This window comes from Nicotiana tabacum, chromosome 1 (assembly GCF_000715075.1).
Source record: "Nicotiana tabacum cultivar K326 chromosome 1, ASM71507v2, whole genome shotgun sequence".
Classification (NCBI taxonomy): Eukaryota; Viridiplantae; Streptophyta; class Magnoliopsida; order Solanales; family Solanaceae; genus Nicotiana; species Nicotiana tabacum.
In genome coordinates, this window is record NC_134080.1 from 66931934 (window position 1) to 66958800 (window position 26867).

Genomic DNA, 26867 nt, shown 5'->3' on the forward strand with positions numbered 1-26867 from the left:
AAATCCCATAATGTGTTCTGTTTTTGGAACTTAAAATAACTGGGCGAAATTACTCATCGCGTTCGCGACAGGTCCATCGCGTTCGCGATGGGTTAGGATTACTAGGCCTTCGCATTCAAGGAAGACGGCTCGCGTTCGCGGAGAAATGACCCCTCGAGCCTTCGCGTTCATGTCCATGTGGTCGCGTTCGCGTAGGTTTAATGCCCCACCCCTTGCCCAGGCTCAATTAGCTTTCGCGTTCGCGTTCCCAAGACTGCATTCGCGAAGGGAAGACCCCCCAATGCCTTGCGTTCACGACCTGGGTTACGCGTTCACGTAGAAGGAATTTCCTTCAGCATAATTAACATATCGCGTTTGCGAGGGTCCTCCCGCGAACGCGAAGAAGAAAATATCATAATACCAACAGCTGAAAACACGCAACTTTTTAAGAGTTTAAAACCTTCCGAAATACATCCGAAACCAACCGAGCCCTCGGGGCTCCAAACCAAACATACGTACTAACTCGAAAACACCATATGAACTTATCCGTACGATCAAATTGTCCAATTAACATCATTAATATCGAATTAAACCTCAAAAGCAATGAATTATTTCAAACTTCTTAAAACGTCAAATTTTGCAATTTAGGTCCGAATCACGTCAAATGACATCCGTTTCTTACCAAACATCACAGAGTTATCTTAAATCACATATAAGACCTATACCGGGCACCGGAACCAAAATACAGGCTCGATACCAACATGTTCTAATCAAAATTCATCCGTTACTTACCAAACATCACAGAGTTATCTTAAATCACATATAAGACCTATACCGGGCGCCGGAACCAAAATACAAGCCCGATACCAACATGTTCTAATCAAAATTCATTTCAAATTCCTTGAAACAATTTCAGAAAATAATTTTCTTTAAAAATTCATTTCTCGGGCTTGGGACCTCAGAATTCGACTCCGGGCATACGCCCATGTCCCATATTTTCCTTCGGACCCTCCGGGACCGTCACATCACGGGTCCGGGTCGGTTTACCTAAAATGTTGACCGAAGTCAAATAAACTCATTTTATAGTCAAAACTTATCATTTTTTATAAATTTTCATATTTAGGCTTTCCGGCTACGTGCCCGGACTACACACGCAAATCGAGGTAATGCTAAATGAGGTTTTCAAGGCTTCGGAACATAGAATTCAATTTAAAAGCAAGTGATAACCTTTTGGGTCATTACAGGTTGGATTGTTGTTTAGTTGGATGTTAACTTTGAATGTTACGTTTTGATGTTTGGTTGGATAGTTTTGATGATTGATGGGATAATTTAGATATTTGGATGTTTGATGGGATAATTTGGATGTTTAGATATAGTTTATAAAGTTTTTTTAGTTGTTAAGTTGAGTTTTATTGTGGTTGTATTTTAGTTTGTATTGTAATATTCTGCTGGCAGGTGGTGCAACAAAAAATAGGCATTGCCTGCCAAAAATGTACCAGATTTACCGAGAGACTTACCAACAGAGTCCGTTGGAACAATTATTCATTTTCAATCTAGAATTTTTAATTAGCGAGGGAGTCCGCCGGTATATTCTTGAACCAAATTTTCATATTTTATTGAAAATACCGACGGATAGCCATCGGAAAATGAATTTATTCATATATTAAATTTTTATATTACTAAATTAAAATTCTTAACTTACCGATGGTGTCCGTCGGTATTATTAAATTATTATTTTTAATTTACCGACGGATATCCGTCAGTATTGTCGGTATTGATATTATTATTATTATATTATTTTATAATATACCGACGGATATCCGTCGGTAAGTAAAATTATTTGACCAACTATTCTCAGAAATGTACCGATGGCTTTCTGATGGGGGTCCGTCGGTACTTACCGATGGATTCTGTCGGTCTATTCTACCGAGGAAGGATTCACCTACCAACCACTTACCGACGGACTTCCGTCGGTAAAGCTTTGTTACCGACGGACATCCGTCGGTAACTCGCGTCGGTAAACAGGTGATTTTTAGTAGTGAGAGGCGATTTTTCAATGAACTCTTCTTCCCCAAATCATTGGTAAGTGATTCTAACCTATTTTCTTCCGATCTTTTAATACATTTCACAAATTTTCAACAAAAATCTAGTGTTTTCATGATGGAAATTGGGGGTTTGGATAGAATTAGGAATTTTTATAAAATTGGGATTTAGACCTTAAATTGAGGTCGGATTCCAAAACAAATTACATAACCGGACTTGGGGGTAAATGAGTAATCGGGTTTCGGTCTGAATTTCGAGTTTGGACCAAGCAAGCCCGGGAGTTGACTATTGTTGTTTTTTTCTATAATGACCTACATTGAATCCCTTGCAATCGTGAGTAGTTCCTAAGGCTTAATCTGAATCGTTTGGTTGGTAATTTGTTAGATTCTATTGGTTTGGAAGCTTGTTTAAAAGGCAAGACTGTGGTTGAGCTTTGAATTGACCCTTGGAGCGAGGTAAGTGTCGTGGTTAACCTTGACTTAAGGGATTAGGACTTGCTTGTCTATTTGCTACATGTTTAGATATTGGGCACAATGTATATATGAGGTGAGGAGTACTTATTGGTTTAGAAATTAGGATCATGCTACACATCACTCAATGCTAAAGTTTTACAAATGTGAGTTTGAGAAGAATTGTCCCTTTACTAAGAAGGTGACTTTTTGAGTCACCAAGATAAATAGTTTCTCCTCCTTTCTCAACTGGGGTGTAAGATAATAAGTTATTTTTGTTTGCACAAATGTGCCAAGCAGTATTAGAGTCTATCACCGAGTCTCTCATATTGGCCCATTATTTATTTGAGAAATATCGCAAAACTATGCGTTTTAGTCAAATTTGTCAAATTTAGTTTTGACTTAACGGAATGGTTATTTATCCCATCTCTTTTTTTTACATTGAGGTGTATTTTTTTTGAAGGTTTTAATATTAGCATTGGACTTGTAACCATGTATATTTACATACCTGTATTTTAACATTGGTGTCTGCCTAAATTGTGGATACAACAATGCATTTGCAACACCATGGATAGGTTCTGAAGGTGTTGGTTTATATTTAGTCAACAATGGCATGCCAATTGGAAGAGTTGGTGGAAAGAGTTGGTGTGGATGCTAGGAGGAATCTTCCTCCTTTAATGTCACCCATGACATCAAGAGGAGGTAGTTTGATGTCGCCAATGACATCAAGAGGAGGTTTTTACCTCTATAAATAGATGCACTCCTTCATTTGTAGAAACCATCCCAAAAATAATACAACACATTGTAGTGAGTAGAGAGTTAAGAGAGAAATTCTCTTAAGTGTAATTGGGAACTCTCCCCTTCCTTTGTTAATATTAAAAAGGCAATTGTTCTCTGGTGGACGTAGGATTATTTTGATCTGAACCACGTTAAATCTTGTGTTCTTTCTTTTACGTTTCCGCTAACAATTGGTATCAGAGCAACATGATTCTTTAACGATCCAAGGAGGAAGAACAAGCAAAGATGAGTTCCATGAAGTTTGAAATTGATAGATTTAGTGGATGCAACAACTTCAATATCTGGAAGATCCAGATTATGGTGTTACTTCGGAGGGAAGGTTCAATCCATGCTATTGACAGAAAGTATCCTAACGTTATATCAGCTCCCGACAAGGAGAAGATTGAAGGGGATGCATTGAGTGCAATCCAACTATCCCTTGCACCTAACGTGCTTTGTGAAGTGAGTACGGGTACCGAAGAGACGACCAAACAGTTATGGAAAAAGCTAGAAGGGCTATACCAAGACCGATCAGTGACAACAAGGATGTTGTTACAATGGCGTCTTCACACATTTAAGATGGGGTCAGGTACTTCGTTACAAGATCATTTAGATGTGTTTAATAAACTTGTCATGGACTTACAGATTGCAGGAATTAAAAAGGAGGATGAGACGCTTGCATGTGCTTTGCTATTTTCATTGACTTCAGGATATCGTGATATTGAGAATTCAATGATGTATAGCAAGGAGCCTATCAAGCTTGAGCAAGTGCGGAAGACACTTAACTCTAGTGATGTGCGGAGGCACATTGAAGGAGATAGAGATGACCAGGCAAGTGGGCTCTTTGTGAGAGGCCGGACTAGCCAACAGGGAAAAAGCAAATCAAAGCACAGATCAAAGTCTCGTGTGAACAAGAAGAATACAGAGTGTTGGGGTTGTGGCAAGAAGAGGCACTTTGAACTAGACTGCCCAATGTCAAAGTCCAAGGAAAAGGTGATTGCATCCACAGTTGAACATGTACATGATTTTGATAATGATTATGTACTAACAACATCGTGTAATAATAATAGTAGTTATGGAAACAAATGGGTGTTAGACTCTGCTTGCACTCTGCATATGACGTTCCGAAAAGACTGGTTTAGCAGCTATGAGAAAAATGGAGGAACCGTAGTAATGGGAAATAATGCAACTTGTGCAATAGTTGGCATTGGCTCAGTTCGGGTTCGCTGCCATGATGGAGTCGTGAGGACTATTACACAAGTCTGTCATGTTCTTGATCTGAAGAAGAATTTGATCTCCCTGAGTACTCTGGATAAACAAGGCTACAGGTACATGAGCGAAGCAGGAACTATAAAGGTGACTAAAAGTTCTTTAGTCATGCTGAAAGGCAAGCTGGAGAATGGCCTTTACACATTGGCCGGAAGCACCATTGTTGGCTATGCAAATGCATCTACAGTGCAGTTATCTAATGATGACAAGGCAAGACTATGGCACATGATACTGGGTCATATGAGCGCACGTGGACTGTAGATGTTGAGCAATCGTAACCTTTTGGAAGGTGAGAAGATCAGCACACTTGACTTCTGTGAGCATTGCGTTCTAGGGAAGCAAAAGAAGGTCAGCTTCAGCACTGGCAAACACAAGACAAGAGGAGTGCTAGACTACATCCATTCATATTTATGGGGTCCCTCTAAACTTCCATTGAAGGGCAAAAAGAGCATTTAAAGAGTGGACGATTTTGGTTGAAAATCAAATGGAGCGGAAAATCAAGTATCTTCGCACAGACAATGGCTTGGAGTTTTGCAATGAAGAGTTTAATGAATTCTGCAAGGTTCATGGGATCTCAAGACATAGGACTATCAGACATACCCCACAGCAGAATGGAGTTGCCGAGAGAATGAACAGAACTCTTCTTGAAAAGGCTCGTTGTATGCTCCTACAAGCCAAAATGTCCAAAGTATTTTGGGCTGAAGCAGTTCACGCTGCTGCTCATATTGTCAATCGATCTCCAGCATCAACAATTGACTTTAAGACTCCGAATGAGGTATGGTCAGGTGAACCCTCTAACTATTCATACTTACGAGTATTTGGGTGTCCAGTTTATTATCACGTTAATGAAGGAAAGCTTGAACCAAGGGCTAAGAAGGCCATATTCGTAGGGTATATGGAAGGAGTAAAAGGGTACAAATTTTGGTGTTTGTCTTTACTCAAATTTATAGTTAGTAGAGATGTCAACTTTGATTAATCTTCTATACTTGATCCCCGTAAAGTTTCCGTGGAGTTTTCAGGAAACAAGAACGACGAGCAGGTGGAGCTTCCGGTGGAGCTTGCCAAGGAAAAGGATCAAGAGACTCAGGTTAAAGATGAGTCAGAAGATGTAGACCTTGAAGAACTTGCTGTCAATGAACCATACACAATTGCAAAGGGGAGGGAGAAGAGGCAAACACGAGAATCAGAACGCCTTATAGATCAAGCAAACTTGATTGCATATGCGTTCGTAGGTGCACAAGAAGAGATTAAGGATCTGGAGCCCTCCGCGTATATTGAAGCAACTTCTTGCAAGGATGTTGTACAATGGCGGTTAGCCATGACTGAAGAGATGGAGTCTCTTCACAAGAATCAGACATCGATCTTAGTGAAAAGACAAAAGGGGAAGAGGACAATTAGATGCAAGTGGGTCTACCGAAAGAAAGAGGGAATTCCTGAAGTGGAAGATGCTAGGTTCAAGGCGAGATTGGTTGCAAAAGGATTCAGTCAGAAGGAGGGAATTGATTACAATGAGATTTTCTCTCCAGTCGTGAAGCATAGCTCAATTCGCGTGCTATTAGCATTGGTTGCCCAATTTGACTTGGAGCTTCAACAGCTTGATGTCAAAACTGTTTTCTTACACGATGATCTAGAAGAGACAATCTATATGGATCTTCCTGAAGGTTTCCTAGCTGAGGGAAAAGAAGATCACGTATGCCAACTAAAGAAGTCTTTGTATGGTTTGAAGCAATCCCCTAGACAGTGGTACAAGAGGTTTGATGCATTCATGACTACACATGAATTCTCAAGGAGTGCATTTGATAGCTGTGTGTATCACAAGAAGATGTCTGGTAACTCAATGATTTATTTACTGTTGTATGTTGATGATATGCTTATTGTTGCTAACAACATTACAGAGATAAATGCTTTGAAGAAACTATTGAGTAAGGAATTTGACATGAAGGATTTAGGAGCTGCAAAGAAAATCCTTGGTATGGAGATTTCAAGAGAAGACGGTGTTGTACATCTTTCTTAGAAGAGGTATATTGAAAGGGTTCTCAAGAGATTCAATATGTATACGTGCAAGCCTGTAAGTACACCATTAGCTCCTCATTTTAAACTTTCAGAGTTACAAATGCCTCAGTTCCAGGATGAGGTGGAGCATATGTCAAAGATTTCTTATGCCAGTGCAGTTGGTAGCATTATGTATGTTATGGTATGCACACGTCCAGATATTGCTCAATTTGTAAGTGTGGTAAGTAGATACATGTCCAGCCCAGAAAAGAGGCATTGGGAAACTGTCAAGTGGATATTGAGATATCTCAAAGGAGCTTCTGGTGTTGGTCTGACCTTTCGAAAAAGTGGTGGAGGTATTTCAATTCTCGGTTATGTAGATTCTGACTATGCAGGAGATCTTGACAGAAGAAGGTCCACAACTGGATACATCTTTACCCTCGTTGGCAGTGCCGTTAGTTGAAAGTCGACTCTGCAGTCGATTGCCGCTTTGTCTACGACAGAAGCAGAATACATGGCAGCAGCAGAGGCGGTGAAGGAAGCTATCTGGTTGAAAGGTTTAATAGCGGAATTTAGTTTGGTTCAGCTGGAATCAACTCTTAGATGTGATAGTCAGAGTGCTATTCATCTAATGAAAAATCAGAGATTTCATGAGCGCACTAAACACATTGATGTCAGATTTCATTTTATTCGAGATGATGTTGAAGAGGGAACTATCAAGGTCGTGAAGGTTATCACAAACGATAATGCTGCAGATATGTTGACCAAGATAGTCTCACTCGCTAAGTTTGCACACTGCAAGGACTTGGCGGAAGTGTGCATCAACTGATGCAACTCCGAAGAGAACAGTTGTTAGGTGGAGGTGGTATGTTCAACAATGGTTTGATTCTTCTTGTTTCTTACACCGGGGTTGCCCAGTAAGCTTAGAAGTTTTGGCCAGAGTTGTTCACACGCACGCTCGAAACGCAAACCAAGGTGGAGATTGAAGGTGTTGGTTTATGTTTAGTCAACAATGACATGTCAATTGGAAGAGTTGGTGGAAAGAGTTGGTGTGGATGCTAGGAGGAAGCTTCCTCCTTTGATGTCACCCATGACATCAAGAAGAGGTAGTTTGATGTCACCAATGACATCAAGAAGAGGTATTTACCTCTATAAATAGATGCACTCCTTCATTTGTAGAAATCATCCCAAAAATAATACAACACATTGTAGTGAGTAGAGAGTTAAGAGAGAAATTCTCTTAAGTGTAATTGGGAACTCTCCCTTTCCTTTGTTAATATTAAAAAGGCAACTGTTCTCTGGTGGACGTAGGATTATTTTGATCTGAATCACATTTAATTTTGTGTTCTTTCTTTTACGTTTACGTTTCCGCTAACAGGTTCAATAGGAGCACCATGAATATCTAGTAGGACAACTGGAATAGGAGCAATGGGGATAACATAAAAATGGGTAGCATCGTCAAAAATTTGTGTAGTAGTATTATTTGCGTTCGTTTCTTAGATTGTAGGAAATAAACACGGGGAAATAAAAATAACACTGCAATATTATTTATAAGTGAATATATAAATGGCTTGATTCGTGTTGGGTACTATTCTAAAAATAGTTTAAGTCGTGTTAGACACTATCCTAAGAAACTATTCAATAGTGTGAAATATCTTCCCAAAATTAAATAAGTCTAGCTCTATTTTTAGAGGATACAGAGATCAGCTAAAAAAATTATAAATCCAGCAAGTTTGGAAAATGAAAATAAAGAAAAGACAAGTTATAAAGGAAATAGGAGACGAAGAGAAAGCTAGGCGTGAGGAGAAAATAGATGGAAGAAAACTCTCGGGGGTTGTCCGCTGAAGTGAAAATTGTAACCTTTTTATATGGTGAAGCCTTCACACGAAAAGTGGCTAGCTTTGTTGTCAAAATAATTCCATGCATTTTGCCAGACACATCTTCCAATTGCCACTCTTTCTTCTAGCAACGACACTTAGCCAAATGAGCCATTTGTCTACAAAACTTCGAAATACTGCCACTATACTTTTATGTGGTGACAACATGACGAGCAGTGACAACATGACGAGCAGTGACAAAAATCTCATGACTTTTCTGTTGTCGAATCAGAGGCAGAATTTGAGCTTTCACCTTGTACCCTGCAATGAACAATATCTGTTTGTCAACAATATATAATTTTTTTTAAATCATAAACAGAAAAGTATAGTATCTTCTTCACAAAAGATTTTACTATTAAGTTTAGTAAGAGTATACATGGATCAGGTAGTGACGGGAGCAGATTTAAGAAAGTAACTTATATTAAAATAAGAACAACGAAAACTTTTTCATGAATGTTTTCTTAACATTTAGGGAGAAGAGTATATGCTTAAGGACGTATATATTGTCAAAAATAATTTCAGATTTTGAAAAGATTGAAGAATAAAATGTCAAGTGGAGAAGGGGTCGGCAATCAAGGGCTGGGGTAGGAAAGCAAGCAGGTGAATTTTCTTTAGTTCCGACAAGCAAAACATATATATATATATATATATATATATATATATATATATATATATATATATAATATTTTAATTTATTTGCCTTAGAAAAACAAAATATTCAACAAATTCTTTTTCTTTATTCAAATTCTTGAATAATTTTCCACTTCTCCTGATGATCATTTAAAGCCTCAAAGGGAGATCCATGAAAATATTATTTGTTTACGCTCAAAATCGGATAACAAAAACTTTTCACTCGAAATGTATTAGTATAATTTATTAATCAAAAGTTACTAGAAAGACAATGTTCATTGAGGCAGAAAAAGGAAGTGTAAGTATAATAATATCGTAATTTATTTGGAGCATTGGAAAAGAAAAGAACAACCCTTGGTTAGAATTGTTATAATCAATGGCTTCCTCGTACTCTCGTAGAAGATCAACCCCCGGATTGCTAGCTGATGAGTCTCTTATCGTACGTCCCTAGAAATTTCAACAATCAATAAGAGGTTAATAAGAAAAAAAAAGAGAAAAAAGAACGAATTCATTCTTCTCTCAATGTTAATATTGAGATTTTCTTCTTATGTAAATTAAATCAATCAATTATGGAAGATAAACTCTCTTCTTCTTGAGAAGAAAATAAACTCTCTTCTTCTTGTGGAAGATTCTTGAGAAAATGAATACTCCATAACTTCTCCATTGTGTCACTTCAGAACCGTGGTGGAGGTAGGGTTTCAGTTAAGGGATTCAAAAAAAAGAAAAAAGTTAAAAGTATTAAAAGGAAAAAATTATGCGACACATCTTATTTACCATTCGTAGCAATAATTTTAGCAAATTTACCATTCGTAGCTATATTTCAATTTTATAGCAAATTCATTAAACAAGAGATTAATTGTTTTGAACTGAAGCAAAAGAGCAGCAAGCTTCTCAGTTGGTTAGAGGGCTCGAGGTCTTGAGTTCGACTATCAACAAGAGCCTTTTATTTTTTTGTATTTCTGTATTTCGCCTTAGTTGTATTAGTTGTGCGAACAAAGACATTCGATACGCCCCAATTTCAGAAATATAATATAATCATATGCTCTAATTTACATAGGATTGTATTATAAAGACTAGTGAAACAAATAAGATACATATTGAAGTACATATATGAATATAACATGGATTAGAATCATATGCTTATGAGAAATTGACGAACCTGAGTCATGGTGGGGGATGGTGCAGTGAAAAATGAAGGTGATAAGGGCATGATATAAGCTGTTGATTGCAAAAATTGAGGACAGAATGGGGCTTGAAACTGAGGCACCATTTGTAATCCACTTAATGATGAAGAGGTAGGCAGGGCAAATGGAGGAATTACAGTTTGATTAGCCATAATTCCATTTGTTGGCTCCATTTGAGGCATTAGCATCATCCCAGCTTGACTCATGTCTGCTTCCTGGGACATTAATCCCATCCTCATTGATGTTATCTGTTGTTCCCCAAGTGCAAATAACTGTCACTACATACGGTTGATAATGGAGTTTAACAAGTGAGATGGTGTGTTTAATCGCCTATTTGGCAAAACTTCTAAAATCCACTTATTTTACAAAGTACTTTTGACTAATTAATTTGAAATGTATCTTTCTTCAAAACTGCTTCTGCTCAAAAGTATTTTTTTTTCTTCCTAAAAGCTTGGCCAACACTTCAAATTTGACGTTTTGCCTTGGAGAAAACAGGCTATAAGTTCTGTATATTGACATTGTAAAAGGTTTTTATACCATCAAGTCAAATTAATCTATAATTGTAGGTGATTGTTGATACTAACCTGATGTATAAGTGGTTAAACCACATTTATAATGTGCAAATACTTTATTATTATTATTATTATTACTTTAATTTATATGTATATATATAAAACTTAAATCTTTGAGACGATAATTTACGACCTAGTGCAAATAATGCTATCAGAAACAAGAACCATGACAAATGGTGCTAGTCATCGTATATCTAGCTCTAACCATTACCAAGATCGAACGGGAAAAAGCATACGATTGGAAAATTCAAGCTACTCCTAATAATTTAATTAGAATAAAGTGAGATGAGAGAGTTACTCGATGAAGTTGCTGTAGAGCTTGAATGTACTTAATGGCATCATCTAGTATGGACGCTTGGTCTACCTGTGAAGAGTAAATACACTTGAGACAAATACAAGTATTATCATTTAAGACAATATCTCTTAAACAGTATATTACAAATTTAGATAGAGGGAGCAATTCTACTTAAGTTTAAAACAACAGAGTATGCTAAAAGATCTAGTAATAATTAATTACCTTGTCACAACCAGGAATCAGTTCTCGCAATGCTTTAATTCTTTTATCGACTTGTTCTCTGCGCCACTGCTATGCAAAATTCGAAATTTTAAAAGTTATGGACACAAATTCTTCGCATTTCGGTTTAGGTTTGATTTATCACAAATTAAATGTCCTCGCAGACATGACTAGTTTGCCACTTAGTAGCAACTAGAGTAGCAAATGATTGATAAAGTTTAAATGGGTGATTGTAGTGCATTATCAATCAGTGGTGTAGGCAATATCTTGACTCAACCTATTTTGACCCGCCTAAAATCGGTCAAACACGTCCATTTGACACTCGTACCGTGAACTATCATGTGCTTGAGATAGTTGAAGGCTTGCAGATCTATTCTATATATGTCCTTAAAGGGGAGGAAGCATTACTTCTGTTAACATCAACCTTCAACTCAATAAAAGTCTAAAGCCATTCAAATTGCTTACACTCACAAGCCCAAATAGCTTCCGCTAGCAACACAAAAGAGAACGTCTAACTCAGCGTTTGGACATAGATTTGGTTGAAACTTAAAATAAAGAGTTTTTGAAATTGTGTTGAAAAATAATTTTTGTAAGTTAGTTGTGTTTGGACATGCATTTTATTTGAAAAAAATTTGAAATATTGTGAGTGGAAGAAAAGATTTCACCCAAAAACTGCCCTAAACCAGTTTTTGGGAACTTGAAATTTTTTTTCTCAAAACATGATCATATTCATAAACAGATAATGTTCTCAGAATTTTTTTAAAAAAATGAAGCCAAAATCTATGGCCAAACGGGAGCTAAATATCACGTAAAAAATGGAGTTATCAAGGTTTGCAAAAGGTTCTACTGTTAGGAACTTTAGATTCAGAATTATATATAGTTTAGATTCAGAATTATATATATTTATCGCTGCAATTGCATTTTGGTGCGGTAACTAGAATCAAAGAACTCAACTAATTAATGTCATTTGTAGGTACGAGAATTAGATAATTTGTAGGACGACCATAGCATAGGCAATGGTAAATAAATACAAAGAGTTGAGCAAGTCAATGAACATAGTAAATCATCCCCAATTTTTCTAAAGATTATATCGGCCCCCTCTAACCTTCTTTTGTTTTCTCAAGAATAATAAAAGTAGATACGTCATATGAGGTAAGATCATAAATATAGAGAGGATAATATTAGGTGCTACTTACTCTAGTGGTATTCCTGCTATTGGATGAGCATAATTCTGAAATAGGTTTTTTGGGGCTATGTGGTGGCACAGGGAATGAGCGACACCAAGCCCCGCGGTGATGCTGCGGCAGTTCGTGTTGCTCTGTATTGTGTGTAGAGAGAGAATGGTGACACGAGAGTATGGTAGGAGAAACTGAACAAGAACATGGTACTACAACAACAAACCAATTATATTTGCACGGGTTTAGTGGGAAAGTCACAAATTTTTCAGGGTTCAAACTTCAAAAAAGAGAAAAAAATTCAAATACTTTGCACTGAGAATGATAGTGTATAGGCAAACGTTATGCTTATTTAGTAAAAATAGGAGGTTTTCAATAAACCTAGGGTCAGAAAAGATGGGAAGAAAAAGAAAGAAAAGGAAGAGAGAAGAAAAGAGGTAGAAAAGAATAAGTAGCACTAACACAAGAAGATGGTGTTACAGAGAAATTCCTTTTTTAGCTATCCCCTAAATAAAAGTGAGAATCACTCCTGTGGCATATCAGTCTGTTTTATCAGCGTTTTGTGTTTAAGAATTACATATTCTTTGGGTGTTAAAGAGTCTCAAATAGGAACAAGAATTAATTGCGGTATCATAATGAAAGTTTGTGTCAATTTTAGGGGGCCCATTTTGAAAATCCCTTCTTACCCTCGCTCAGATGTTATGTGCACCAAAAGAACTTGCTTTATCTGAATTACATCGCAGCAGACACATGACAACAATATAAAAACAAATATACAAATAAATAACACTCGAGCCCTTTGTATGCAATATTTTCAATTCTGATAATATTAATTACCAGTCGTTGGATATGATGAAAAAAAGTATAATATCGTCAATCATAAATATAGAGAAAACAATATTAGGTGCTACTTACTCTTGTGGTATTCCTGCTATTGGATTCTCTCACATTGTGTAAGGAATGAAAATAGTTCATCTTGAGTTCATCTTCACGACCTTCATCTTGAGATTCTTGTTGCTTTTCAATGTCATTTTCTTTGTTGAACTCCATTATATTTTTTGCTTCTGTGAATATGGGGTTATGTCATATCCTCTGTGTTCATGTGAAAATATATAGCTACTTTTTTACTATGTATATAAATAATAGTAATTGAACGCCGACTTTATAAAATATTAAACTAATTGAACCAGCTGGAATGCTTAAGCAAAAGGGAAATCTGTGTGCTTTAGTTCTACTTTCTATTTTCTTTTTGTAGTTTTGCACGGGTATTTTTGCCATACTACATGCTACATGAATAGTCTTATCAATGAGTATTCCCCTGACATTGCTTCTCCCGAAGGGTTGGGACTAGATCCAGTAGTAAAATCTTCTGATATCGAAAAAATTCTTGGCGTAACCGGTAAAGTTACTGTCACGTGACTAGGAGGTTACGAGTTTAAGCCATAGAAATAGTCTCTTACAAAAATACAAGGTAAGGTTGCGTACAATTAACCCTTGTGATCACCAACAAGGGTTGTAGAAGAGTGGTAAGTACTCCTTCATCTTTAACCAGAGGTCTCGGGTTCTAGCCCCTGGGCATGGAGTCGCCTTTGTTAAGGAGCATTTTACCCTCAATGTGGGGCTTCCCGGCGCGAATCAGGATTTAATCGGGCCCCAGTGTGGGTACCGGACACCGAATGAAAAACCAAAAAAAAAATACCCTTGTGATATGATCTTGTTCCGGACCTCGCACGTAGTGGAAGCTTAATACACTGAGTTAACCTTTTTTTTAGTAAAATCTCCACTATTATTCAATAGATTCTCCAACTCCATATCAATAAGCAAATACGGTTAAATCTTGTCTGATGCGATTTAACTTTCAAGAATTGAACTATATATCCATAAATAAATGTGCTTGATTCGGTAAATAATGGTGAGGTATAATCCAATTACATAGAAACAATACAAGCCACAACATTGTAAGAGTTGTTGTAGCACTGGGGTTAAATACTTAATTATTAAGTAATTTAATCTTACAGCTAATAATAATATGGTAAAACATACTATCATTTAACCGCAATTAAGTGATTAATTAATGAGATATAAAAGACATGTATTTTATATTCATTGAGATTTATTTTGTGATCTATTTCAAATGTTATTTTTGTTACATGACAATTTCAATAGAAGATTGTCACACCTCCTTTTTGCGCGCCTACCCCGAAGGATAAATGCGTGAGGGAGTTTTTCCATTTTAAATGACAATATTCGAAATGGGATTATTTATTTAATTCAGAGTCGCCACTTGGGAAAGGTTTGGCTTTTGGTGTCCCAAGTCACCGGTTTATCTTGAATCCCAATTCGAGGAAAATATTTGACTTTCCAAATGAAGTCTGCGAACCAGAAATTCTAAGTAAGGAATTCTGTTGACCCGAGGGAAGGTGTTAGGCACCCCCGAATCCCGTGGTTCTAGCACGGTCGCTTAAATTGTTGTAATGGCTAAATATCTGATTTTTATACATGTTATGACTTGTGTGCTTTTATTAAGTTTAAACCGCTTTTATTTTTTTTAATAGAATTGCAACGTCGTGAAAATGCATCTCGAACCACGTCACAATCAATGCACCCGTGGTTGTTAATACGTTCCGACTCCGTTGAGATTTGAATTTGGGTCACATAAATGCGCACCCGAATTTAAGAATGTAAATTAATTAAAATCGCGCCTAAAGAGTCTAACGCGTTATTATCTTTGAGGAAGGCAGTGAAATTCGCTAAACGGCCCATCCCAAATTCTAAGTATTTATTATGACCAATTATTGAGGACCCCGCAATTTGCATTTTTATTTGGCGAGGCTCGTCTCATTATCAAAAAGGATTGACCTATAGTGACTATGTTTTCTATTTCGTTCGTCTCTATAATGAAAGAAAAAGAGTTCTAACTTATTTACATGCTCACGAGTTATTATAGTTGAGTTTCGAAAGTGAGTCGTTAAATCTGAAAACGATACAATAAGAGCAGTCGGTTAACAATTATGGGCCCAGGTCCGATGTATAAGGGGTAAAACTGGACCTGTGCCATCCTTATTCAGATGTTGGGCTTAGCTAAATGATTCTACACATGTTCAAACTTTAAGAATCCGAAATGAAAGTGATACCTAATGAAACCCGTTTTTTAACGAATTTAGATGAGCAAGTTGTTAACTAAAATAGTTTGAACTATTGAGTACTCAACCTAAGGCCTAATGTGTATTTGGAACATGCTGTTTAATTGAACAAATTGAACTAGCAGAATGTTACAACTACACTATTAATCCTTTTAAACTAAAAACCTATGGGGAAGAAGTTTACAACTTAAACTGCTATAGGATAGTGCCCATGTTATACATAACCAACAACTACCTGATTCTAGTGAAGGCAACTAGCTAACATTATATAACCAGAGTTTACATGGGCAGCGCATAGAATGTTCTAAGTACAGACAGTAAAAGAAAGAAAAGACTACATTAAACTAGAGCTTCAAATCTTTCCATTTTTCCATTCATGCTTCGAGTAGCTTACAAGATGAACCAGTGTATCAGTTTGTGTACCTGGTATTTGGAAAGCAAGGAAAGAAGATGAAGATCAGTAGAAGCAGCAGTAGTGTAAATACACAGCAACAACAGGTTCAGCAACACAATAAAACCAGTAACGACCAGTAGAATAAACCAGTAACAGATTGAAAAACCAGCAGCACCAGAATGCAATCGCAGTCAAAGCAGAAGAGAGACGGATACAAGACACAGTAGTTTACTGATTTTTGAATAATACTCAAGGAAAAGCAGCCTGAAATTATTCAAGTAAAAGTTCATCTTGTTTTTCTCTTTTTGCTCTCAAATTCTGATTTCTCAAAATTCAGTCAACTCTCTCAACTTTTTATCTCCTCCATCATCCTCTTACAATGTGTAAAAAATGACTCTATTTATTACCAAGACTCTTGTCTTGAACCACTAACCCGAAATATTCCCATAATTGCATGCCTTGCCCCCACTACTTAATGTTTTTCTTATTTAATTCTCTTGTTCCTCATGCCTACATGTTTTGTCCCCCACTATATTAAACAAAATACATTATTCCCACTCCAATATGTCTTGTCCCCCACTATATTAAACAAATACATTATTCTCACTCCATTATGTCTTGTCCCCCACTATATTAAACAAATGCATTATTCCACTCCATTATGTCTTGTCCCCCACTATATTAAACAAATGCATTATTCCCACTCCATTATGTCTTGTCCCCCACCATGTACTATTGTAATATTATTAATGCCTAGTGGACGGAGCACTCAGATTAAATAATTGTTCAAATTTTCAATTCCAAAAATACCCCTCCGAACTTACTGAAATTACCATTTTACTCCTGAAAATACTGCAATTTAACATTCTACCACATCAGCTATATCCAATTCCTAAACAAATTCAAATAACAAATTCAAACTAAATGATGAACAGCAAAGAAACAACTGGAATTATTTTGACTGAACAATATTTTTATTTTATTTTTTCTTTTAACAACAAACCTACTTTCAGATTCAACAACAATAACAAACAAGTAGATTCAAATTACTAAACTCAAAAAATCAATTGAACTTCAAATTAAATCTAACAACATTATAACCAACACACTTCTATATTAAAGTAAACAAGAACAAATGAATAAAAACAAACTGAAGAAATAATTAAGAAATGAATCAAACATATACTGATTTCAAATCCGAAAATATCAAACAAGATACGGACAGAAATGAAACTTAAACCAACTAACCGGATCGGATCAACGACGAACTCAACTGGACCTCAGTGAACGACGAACAACGACGGACTCAAACAAAACCAAACGAGCCCTTGAGCGGATGGCAGCTCTTAGTCAGGCTCGAACCAATGAAAGCACACACGAACTCAATGATGAGATAGAAATCAAAACTGGCATGGAGACGGGAGGCGGACTGGTTATTTGATCGTGCGATGGGCTGAACAAGAAGCAGTTGCTTTTGGTTTTATGGTTGTTTAGACGTGAGGCTGTGTGCGTGTGTGTGTTGAGGTGAAGCAGCAGCAGTGGCTGCTGGATATGGAGCCTTGCGACTGGAGAGGGCGAAGAGAAGATGAAGCAACAACAATGGCTGCTGGAGATGGGTCGACGGTGAGGCTGGGCTGTGTGAAGGGAGGTGGTAGGGAGGTGGTCGTTTGGACGAAACTGGTGGTGGTTGCATGGCTGGAGGTCGGCGAGGGGTTGTTCATGGCTGGAGGTCGACGAGGGGTTGTTCATGGCTGGAGGTCGACGAGGGGTTGTTCATGGCTGGAGGTCGACGAGGGGGGGCTCGACGACGAAGAAGACGAAGGAGCTTGGGCAGCAGCTGCCATGGGGGTGAGAGGGTTGTTGGGACGTGAAGGGGAAGGGGTAGCCATGGGAGGGAGCTTGGTTTGGAGAAGGAGAAGAAGAGAGGGGGCAGACAATTTAGGTTTTTTTTTTAGGGTTGGGAAAATGAAAAAAAAATGAAAATGGGGGCGGGTTGGATCTTTGGGGTTATGGGGTGGACCGGGTCTGGTTGACCCGGTATGGGTTTGTTTCTTTTGGGCTTGTGGTTTAAATTTGAATAAAAGACCCAATCCGGTTTTCTTTTATTTTTTGTTCTTTTCTATTTATTCAATTTCCTAATTAAAAATGCTAAGATTAATTTATAAAACCCAAAATTATCTCAAAATACTAATTAACTCCTAATAACAATTATCGCACATTTAAATAGCAATTAACTATAAAATCACACAATTTGGACGTTAAATGCTAAAAATGCAACGTACATTATTTTTTATGATTTTTTCATTTTGTAAAACAAATTTAATTAAATATTAAATACAAACGCGACATATTTTTTATATTTTATTAATTTAAACAAATAAACATGCACAGACAAAAATACAAATAATTATCAAAAAATGCCACGAAAATTCAAAAATCGCACACAAAGGAAAATTGTTTTATTTTGGATTTTTGGGAGTAATTCTCATATAGGGCAAAAATCACGTGCTCACAGCTGCCCCTCTTTGTCCGAAAACACGCAGGGTTTTCGTGCAAAGATAAAGTGAGCGGATACGAGTGATTTTTGCCCGTTGGAATACTCCGTGTGAAGCATTTTGTTTTTTGAAAGATTTGACCGAACATTTGCTTCAGAGGTTTCCTACATATCCTGGGCTAAACAGGAATCAAGTCAATGTAGTTCGGGAAGTTTTGGTAGCTGTGACTACCATGACGCTGCGACTTTACTGTTACTGCTGTTGCTACTGCTCACTGACCTCCTTATTACATTAAAAAGAAAAATCAAAGCTAAGCTAGCTATGCCTATCAACTACTAGTTACAAGATTCCTATCTATAATTCTTTCGCAACTTGATCTTGAGTCTTAGCTGATTCTGCTTGTAGACTTCGATCTAAATCTTGATGCTCGCAAGTTGTAGGCGCTTGTTTATTTCTGCAGCATTGAGTGAAGCGGGATTGGCGGAGCTCGTGACTTCAATCAGATTTTGAGCGATCTGCACTTTGTTTGCTCCAGTATTTGGGCTCATCTTCTTTTGTTCTTTCCTTCCTTTCTTTATTCTGGATTGAGACTCACTCCGTAGGTCATCTCGATCCCTGTGCTTCGAGGTCAAACCTGCTCAGATAACAAAACAAACAATCGAACGAAATTTTTCTGCCCCAGTTTCACTGGGAAAATTTCGTGAGTTAATTGCCATAAAAATCTACCGAATTGATGAGGGGATTGGAAACCTCAAGTCTAAAAGGCACAACTCAGGGATTGGAGCCCTAATGTTTGCAAAAGGCAAAACGCTCAACTCAGGGATTGGAGCCCTAATATTAGCTAAAAAGGGAAAACCGCTCGACTCTAGGATTGGAGCCCTAATGTCGGCTAAAGAAAACTTGCTCAACTCAGGGATTGGAGCCCTAATGTCGACTAAAAGAAACTTGCTCAACTAAGGGATTGGAGCCCTAATGTCGGCTAAAGGAAACTCGCTCAACTCAGGGATTGGAGTCCTTATGTCGGCTAAAGGAAAATTGCTCAACTCAGAGATTGGAACCCTAATGTCGGCTAAAGAAAACTTGCTCAACTCAGGGATTGGAGCCCTAATGTCGGCTAAAGGAAAATTTCTCAACTCAGGGATTGGAGCCCTAATGTCGGCTAAAGAAAAATTTGCTCAACTCAGGGATTGGAGCCCTAATGTCGGCTAAAGGAAAATTGCTCAACTCAGGGATTGGGGCCCTAATGTCGGCTAAAGAAAAATTTGCTCAACTCAGGGATTGGAGCCCTAATGCCGGCTAAAGGAAAATTGCTCAACTCAGGGATTGGAGCCCTAATGTCGGCTAAAGGAAAATTGCTCAACTCAGGGATTGGAGCCCTAATGTTGGCAAAGGTGACTAGGGAATGGAGGCCGAATGTCTAAAATCTCAACTCAGGGATTGGAGCCCTAATGTTGGCAAAAGGCGACTAGGGAATGGAGGCCCTATGTCTAAAATCTCAACTCAGGGATTGGAGCCCTAATGTTGGCAAAAGGCCACTAGGGAATGAAGGCCTTATTTCTAAAATCTCAACTTAGGGATTGGAGCCTTAATGTTGGCAAAGGTGACTAGGGAATGGAGGCCCTATGTCTAAAATCTCAACTCAGGGATTGGAGCTCTACTGTTGGCAAAGGTGACTAGGGAATGGAGACCCTATGTCTAAAATCTCAACTCAGGGATTGGAGCCTTAATGTTGGCGAAAAATAGGTTGATATTGGGGATTCTAAACTAACCCCCTTTTTTGGAATTTTCTTCTTATTTCTGTTTTTGTTTTTTTTTTAATTATTTTTTGTTCAGTAAAATGCAGGAAAGAATTTGGAGGAAACTTCCCTTTTGGGTTGATTCCTTGCTGCAAAGTTGTTTCTTGCACTTGTGCATTTCTTTTCCCTTTTGGTTGCACCTACTTCTTGCACGGTTGATTTGAATTGCACCTGTTTCAATTTTCCAAACAAAGAACAATTGTTAGTTTGAAAACGGTGGTTGGTTCGGTGGCCTTGATCATTCCAATTGCTTGGTCCCGGCCTCATTTCTGTTGAGAAACTTCGCCATTGATTGGCTTCAAAGGCGACCCCCTTTCAAACTGATAAGACTCAGATTTCAGGATTTCATGATAACTCGCCCGTGTATGGCTTTGGTTTTCATTCCGCTTTCCAGACCTTTGCCTTTGACTTTCTTCTCTTTTTTTTCAATGCCTTTACTTTGGAGGTAATCAAACATCATGATCAGTCGGGATTGGACTAACGCACCACTGAGGCTGGGTATTTTCTTCACCTCTTGCCAGACAGAGCTCTGTGAAACCGGTCCTGCCACCTTTTCTTTCTAACACATTTTGAAAATTAGGGTTAAGCCGAAAGGGATTCAAGGAAAGGTAAACAAAGAGCGGAAAAACGAATTTAAAAGAGAAGCGTCCCTTTCGGGGAAAAAGAAGGACTTATCTGAGGTGCATGCTGGCTTTAAACTGACATGACATGCTTTTTGGACTGGATGCCCGAACCTCACGAACTTGCATTTCCTCATGGACCAAAACGGATCTATGTTTCCCAACCAGGGAACCTTGCTAGAACTTTCTGTGGTGAAATCATATTTTCGGCCGACAGCGCCCTTTGCGGGTTTTCGCTAGTCGACCTCTCTCATTTCTCTTCTCACCGTCCCCCGATAGTACTTTTTGCGGGTTTTCACTAAACGGACTCTCTCATTCTTGGTTTCTCTACTCTCGTCGCCTCAGGGTGCCCGAAGGTTTTCACCGACAAGACTCTCTCATTTTATTTCTCTCAATTTTAGAATGCATCGGCTTCCAACCATGATATTTCTCGGTTTCCCCTGCCTTTGGCAATTGATCCGAAGGACTTGTACTTGGTTTTTTGGTAAAAAGAATTGTGGATGAAATTACAACTTCGGAACCATTTGGTGTGCCCGTGGTTGAACCATTATAACATCTGCCCCAGTTTCAACTTCAGGGAAAATTGGATTTTTGTTTTGGTGTGATTGAACCCCAGAGAGAGGCTGCCTACGTATCCTTTCGGAATCAAGTCAGACGTAGTTCAGGCAAATCATTTGTTTTTTTTTCCGGAGCATCAGGGAATTTTTTATCCTCAAACCTAACTGCAGTGTATAATCGCGTGGGACTTAACCTTTCCAACTTTATTTTGCCTTTTTAGGCCTTTCTTTTCTGTCTTCTTTCTTCCAACTTCAATTTTAGAGCATTTGGGGGTACCTTGGTTTCTTTAACTTCGCTGAGGCGATTAGCTATGTGAAACTCAACCCTTTCAACTTCAATTGCCTTTATAGGCGCTTTAATTTGATTTTCTCCTCCCAAGAGTTTTGATTCCTGAGCATCGGCCGCCATGGCCAGTCGAGGTCGACTTGATGCACCTACTGAGGCTGGGTGCCTTTTGCACATTAGCGTGTATCAAACGAAAGCCCTGTAAATCAGTCTTGCCATCCTTTCTTTGTCTTGGTTTTGGAACAGTGTTAGACCAAAAGGGATTCAAAGAGAAACAAATAATTAAATGGAGAATGAGTTTAAAACTAGAAGTGTGCCTTTCGTGGAAAGGAGAGAAGGACTTATCTGGAGTACATGCGGACTTCAATGAACATGACATGCCTTTTGGACTGGATGCATGATCTGTGTAAACCGTACGACTCTCAAAAATTCATCACAACTTTGCCTTGAATACCGAGGAACCTTGCCAGGACTCTGTTGATGCCGATGGCTGTGAGGATCTTATTTTCGATCATGGGTGCCCTTTGTGGGTTTTCACGAGCTGGCATTTTCATTTCATTTCTTACCATCTCCTTATAGTGCCCGTGTGGGTTTGCACTAATAAGACTCTCTCATTTTCATTTTTCTTTACTTACCATCGCCTTACGATGCCCGCGTGGGTTTTCACCAATAAGACTCTCTCATTTTATTTCTCTTATTTTTCTTGCGAGGATCTAAGTAACTACATTCTCTGATCCTTGAACATTCTTACCGATTGATCGGAAGGACTTGAACAGGATTTGGGGTAAAACGAGCTTGGATGGAATTACAACTTTAGAACCTTTCTGGCGAACTGTCGCCGAACCACTATAACTTTTGCCCCAGTTTCATTTTTTTGGGGGGGGGGGGGATCTTGGATTTTATTTTGCTGTGACTGAACCCCAGAGAGAGGCTGCCTACGTATCCTTTCGGAATCAAGTCAGACGTAGTACAGGCAAATCATTTGTTTTTTATTTTCTTTTGTTTTTCTAATTTGCTTTGTTTTTCACTTTCTTCTTCCCTTCCGTTTCCTTTTTTTTCATTTTCATTGTCTTTTCTTCCTTTTTTTTGTATATATATTTTCTTATTTTTCCAAAAAACAATTCTTCATTTTTCTTTTTTTCTTCATTTTTATTTTTCATTTCAATTTCTTTTTTTTTTCATTTTATTTTTCAATAATACTTTTAGGTTCCAAAGAGGGTAATCAAAGAAGAGTAACCAGCTCAAATGGGTTTGCAAAGGGTTGATAGTGTTTGGGTAGCGAGAATGAAAGTCTTCGTCATCTCAACCGGAAAATATTAGAACTATATGTAGGATCCAACATAGTACCTTTTGACTGCATTTGCATTGACAATTATTTCAAGGACATTTCCTTCGATGTGTCCCAAGTACAACGCACTCTTTTGGCAGTACTCTTGTTGCAATGTATGTACCTTTCCAATCTGGACCCAATTTTCTTTCAGCTTTTCCAACTCTTTGTTTTATTTTCTTAAATGTATCTTCATTGCGATCTAATCCTTAATTCATTATTTCGAGGTCTGACGGCTTTCAGGATCCGGGCATGAAGTCCGCAAGCATGTAGTGTTATTGAAATTTGCATTTAAGAGAATTGAAAAGAGAATAAGAAAGAAAAATGACAAGATTAAAAGAAGAGACATTCCTAGACAGTGAAATATTAATTTCATTTCTTGATTTTGATTGAATTTTTCTTTTGAATTTTTTGAAGATAGAATGGTTTATACAAGAAAGTAAGACAATAAAGTAAAACATCTGGATCACACCCTGAGATAATCTGGATGCAGAAAGGATAGCAAGACTGGCTACTGAGACTCCCGTCTGATGGAAACTTTCATGTTCGGCAACCATTTTATGGCTTTTCTTCTATCTGGGCAAGGGTTGTAATGGCCTTCAGTGCCGGATCAAATTCCTCATCTTCACAAATCATTCCGACTATTGGCCTGTTGTTGTGGGCGGGCAACAAATTGTTCATCACATCAGGAGCTTCTTCATCCCGAAAAACGATTCTTTCAGCTTCAATCGAATCTTCAACTGCCCTTTTGAGGGTCCAACAGTCCTTTGTACTGTGCCTTACTGCTCCAGAGTGGTATTCACATATAGTGTCAGCTCAGTGCGGTGGGGACTCGAGGTTCAGCCGAATTTGGTCCACTGGCTGCAATAGATCTAGCCTAATCAGCTTTTGGAACAAGCTTGAATACGATTCACCAATAGGGGTGAACTGATTCTTTCTGAAAGGCTCTCTTGGGCGAGGATTGTACCGGGGAACATCTGATTGAGGATTGTATGGAGCTTGGTAAGGATGGACATTTCTGGAAAGTGGAGCTCAGTTTTGTGGATAATATTGTGGCCGCGTGTAAGGTTGCGCATTCATCAACGCATACCAACCAAACCAATCACCTGAACAGAACCTGGCTAATTTACTCACACACACAACCTTGTTAGTTTTGAGGCATTTAACATATAGGAAATCGCACGTTGGGATGCAATGCACCTAAACAGTTAAACCCTTCTACTATGTGTTTGAACGGGTTGCATGTTTCATCCCGGCCTTAAGCTAGCCCTCTTCACTATGTACCTCTTTTCTTTTATTCCTGCCTCTCTTTAACCACTCTTGATCTTGTTTTTGCCGCTCTTTTTTTCATTTTTTTACTCAATTATTTTATGGCTATGATCGAATCCGATGGGGATTGCCTACGTATCATGACCCCGCATGAATCAGATCTTGCGTAGTTCGGGAGATCGTGAATAGAGTAAGTAAACTAACTTTTTTTTTTCTTTTTGGAATAATTTTTTTTTAAAAAAAAATGCTTTAAAAGAATAAAGGTTTTTTTCGGATTTTTGTTTCTTTTGGATTTTTCTAAAAAAAATGCTTTAAAAGAAGAAAAGGATATTTTTTGGATTTTTGAATTGGAATCTATTTTTATTTTTTAAAAGAAAGATTTCTAAAAATTCATTTTCTTTTGATTGGAACTTTGAGAATTTTAGAAGTAAAAAAGAAAATATTTTTGTTTGAATTTTCATTTGTTCTCACTTTTTCTAAATAAGAAAGAAAATATTTTCTTTGGATTTTGGCTGTCGCCTCTTAATTTTCGAAAGAGGCACTTTTAAGAAAATATTTTGTATTTTTGAGGTTTTTTTTATTTATTTACAAAAGTACTTCTAAAGAAAAGCGAAAATATTTTTGGACTCATATTTTCAAAGTTTTTATGGATATTTACAAAATAAAGACAGCTAAAGAGCAATTTATTGGATTTTTGTTTCTGATATTTTTTTTGGATTTTTTGGAAAAATACTTCAGAATGAAGGAAACCCGTATTTTAGATTTTGATTTTTATTGATTTTTCTTTTTTTTTTTGTATGAAAGATATTAGAAAGAAGGAAACCATTTTCTTTTGAGTTTAAAAACTACTTTTTTTTTGTTTTTTAAAATTTTTAAGGAAATATTTTCAAAGAAGGGATTGGAAGAAAATATTTTTGGATTATTTTTTGAAAATTGGGGTCAGAACCGATGAGGTTTGCCTACGTATCTCACATCCGGTGAGAATCAAACCCGCGTAGTTCGGTCCGATAAAACAAACTTCTTTTGAAAACAAGACTCTTTTTTCATTGGCAAATAAGACTAACTAAAACCCTTTTTTTTTCTTTTTCTTTTCCTTTTCTTTTCTCAAAAATTCGGCAGAGTTTCGACACTACTAGTTTTTCAAAGCAGGTGATTTAACTCTTTTTATCCCTCGTACTTCTATCTCTCTTTCCTCAAAGACATTCAAAAGCCGGTCAGCATGCAAGTCCGAAACAAACAAATGCACAAGTAGCAAGTTGGATGCATCAGGATGGTCTTTTGTCATTTTGGTACATCTGTCCTAGACAGACCCAACCCCTGTGTTGGGCCTCCAAAGTCAAATGCACATGATGCAAACAAACGTTCCTACTAGGGATCCGGCATGAAGCTGAGTTATTCTAGGTTCGTAACCTGGGTATTTGTTCTAGACTGTGTACCCGAGCGGACAACTCGAGTCGAGGAGGGGGCTACGTACCGGGGACCCGCGAGATCGTCCGGCTTTGTAACTTGTCCGGCCTCTTTCTTATTTCAGGGTATGACACTAACAGAATAGGGAGTCTCGACCAGCAAGCACATCCCCGAAGATGAGAAGAGGAGGGTTTCAGCACAGTTTATATACAGTTTAGATAATATCAAAGCGGCAAAAGGCAACATTTAGCACGTTATGCCTAAACATGTAATAAAGATCAGATAATAAAGCCAAATATAACAATTATTCTAAGCTCGAATTCTTGAACCCTGAACCAGAGATTCTGGGTATCCCCGGCAGAGTCGCCAGAGATGTCACACCTCCTTTTTGCGCGCCTACCCCAAAGGATAAATGCGTGAGGGAGTTTTTCCATTTTAAGTGACAATATTCGAAATGGGATTATTTATTTAATTCAGAGTCGCCACTTGGGAAAGGTTTGGCTTTTGGTGTCCCAAGTCACCGGTTTATCTTGAATCCCAATTCGAGGAAAATATTCGACTTTCCAAATGAAGTCTGCGAACCAGAAATTCTAAGTAAGGAATTCTGTTGACCCGAGGGAAGGTGTTAGGCACCCACGAATCCCGTGGTTCTAGCACGGTCGCTTAAATTGTTGTAATGGCTAAATATCTGATTTTTATACATGTTATGACTTGTGTGCTTTTATTAAGTTTAAACCGCTTTTATTATTTTTTTTAATAGAATTGCAACGTCGTGAAAATGCATCTCGAACCACGTCACAATCAATACACCCGTGGTTGTTAATACGTTCCGACTCCGTTGAGATTTGGATTTGGGTCACATAAATGCGCACCCGAATTTAAGAATGTAAATTAATTAAAATCGCGCCTAAAGAGTCTAACGCGTTATTATCTTTGAGGAAGGCAGTGAAATTCGCTAAACGGCCCATCCCAAATTCTAAGTATTTATTATGACCAATTATTGAGGGCCCCGCAATTTGCATTTTTATTTGGCGAGGCTCGTCTCATTATCAAAAAGGATTGACCTATAGTGACTATGTTTTCTATTTCGTTCGTCTCTATAATGAAAGAAA

General features: G+C 37.8%; 1 protein-coding gene across 4 annotated transcripts; it reads right to left on the reverse strand.

Annotated features, from left to right (window-relative positions):
• Positions 1-8051: 8051 nt before the first annotated feature.
• Positions 8052-13550, reverse strand: LOC107791615 (uncharacterized). 4 transcript variants are annotated; one of them, XM_016613808.2, is made up of 6 exons: positions 13377-13550; positions 11290-11355; positions 11071-11136; positions 10176-10448; positions 9369-9463; positions 8052-8647 (listed from the first exon to the last, which is right to left on the reverse strand). In XM_016613808.2, exons 1-6 carry the CDS (start codon positions 13509-13511, stop codon positions 8593-8595), a joined length of 690 nt encoding a protein of 229 aa, XP_016469294.1. In that variant the 5' UTR covers positions 13512-13550; the 3' UTR covers positions 8052-8592. The 4 variants fall into 4 exon arrangements, with proteins under 4 accessions (XP_016469294.1, XP_016469228.1, XP_016469426.1 ...); XM_016613742.2 differs by lacking the exon at positions 8052-8647 and having other exon boundaries at positions 9243-9463; XM_016613940.2 differs by lacking the exons at positions 8052-8647; positions 13377-13550 and adding an exon at positions 12392-12441 and having other exon boundaries at positions 9243-9463.
• Positions 13551-26867: the final 13317 nt, after the last annotated feature.

Coding starts and splice junctions, on each gene's coding strand:
- LOC107791615 (XM_016613742.2), bottom strand. CDS start 13,511: ATGGAGTTCAACAAAGAAAATGACATTGAAAAGCAACAAGAATCTCAA. Junction 11,356..13,376: donor ATAGCAGGAATACCACAAGA/GTAAGTAGCACC, acceptor TTTGCATAGCAG/TGGCGCAGAGAACAAGTCGA. Junction 11,137..11,289: donor TGATTCCTGGTTGTGACAAG/GTAATTAATTAT, acceptor TACTCTTCACAG/GTAGACCAAGCGTCCATACT.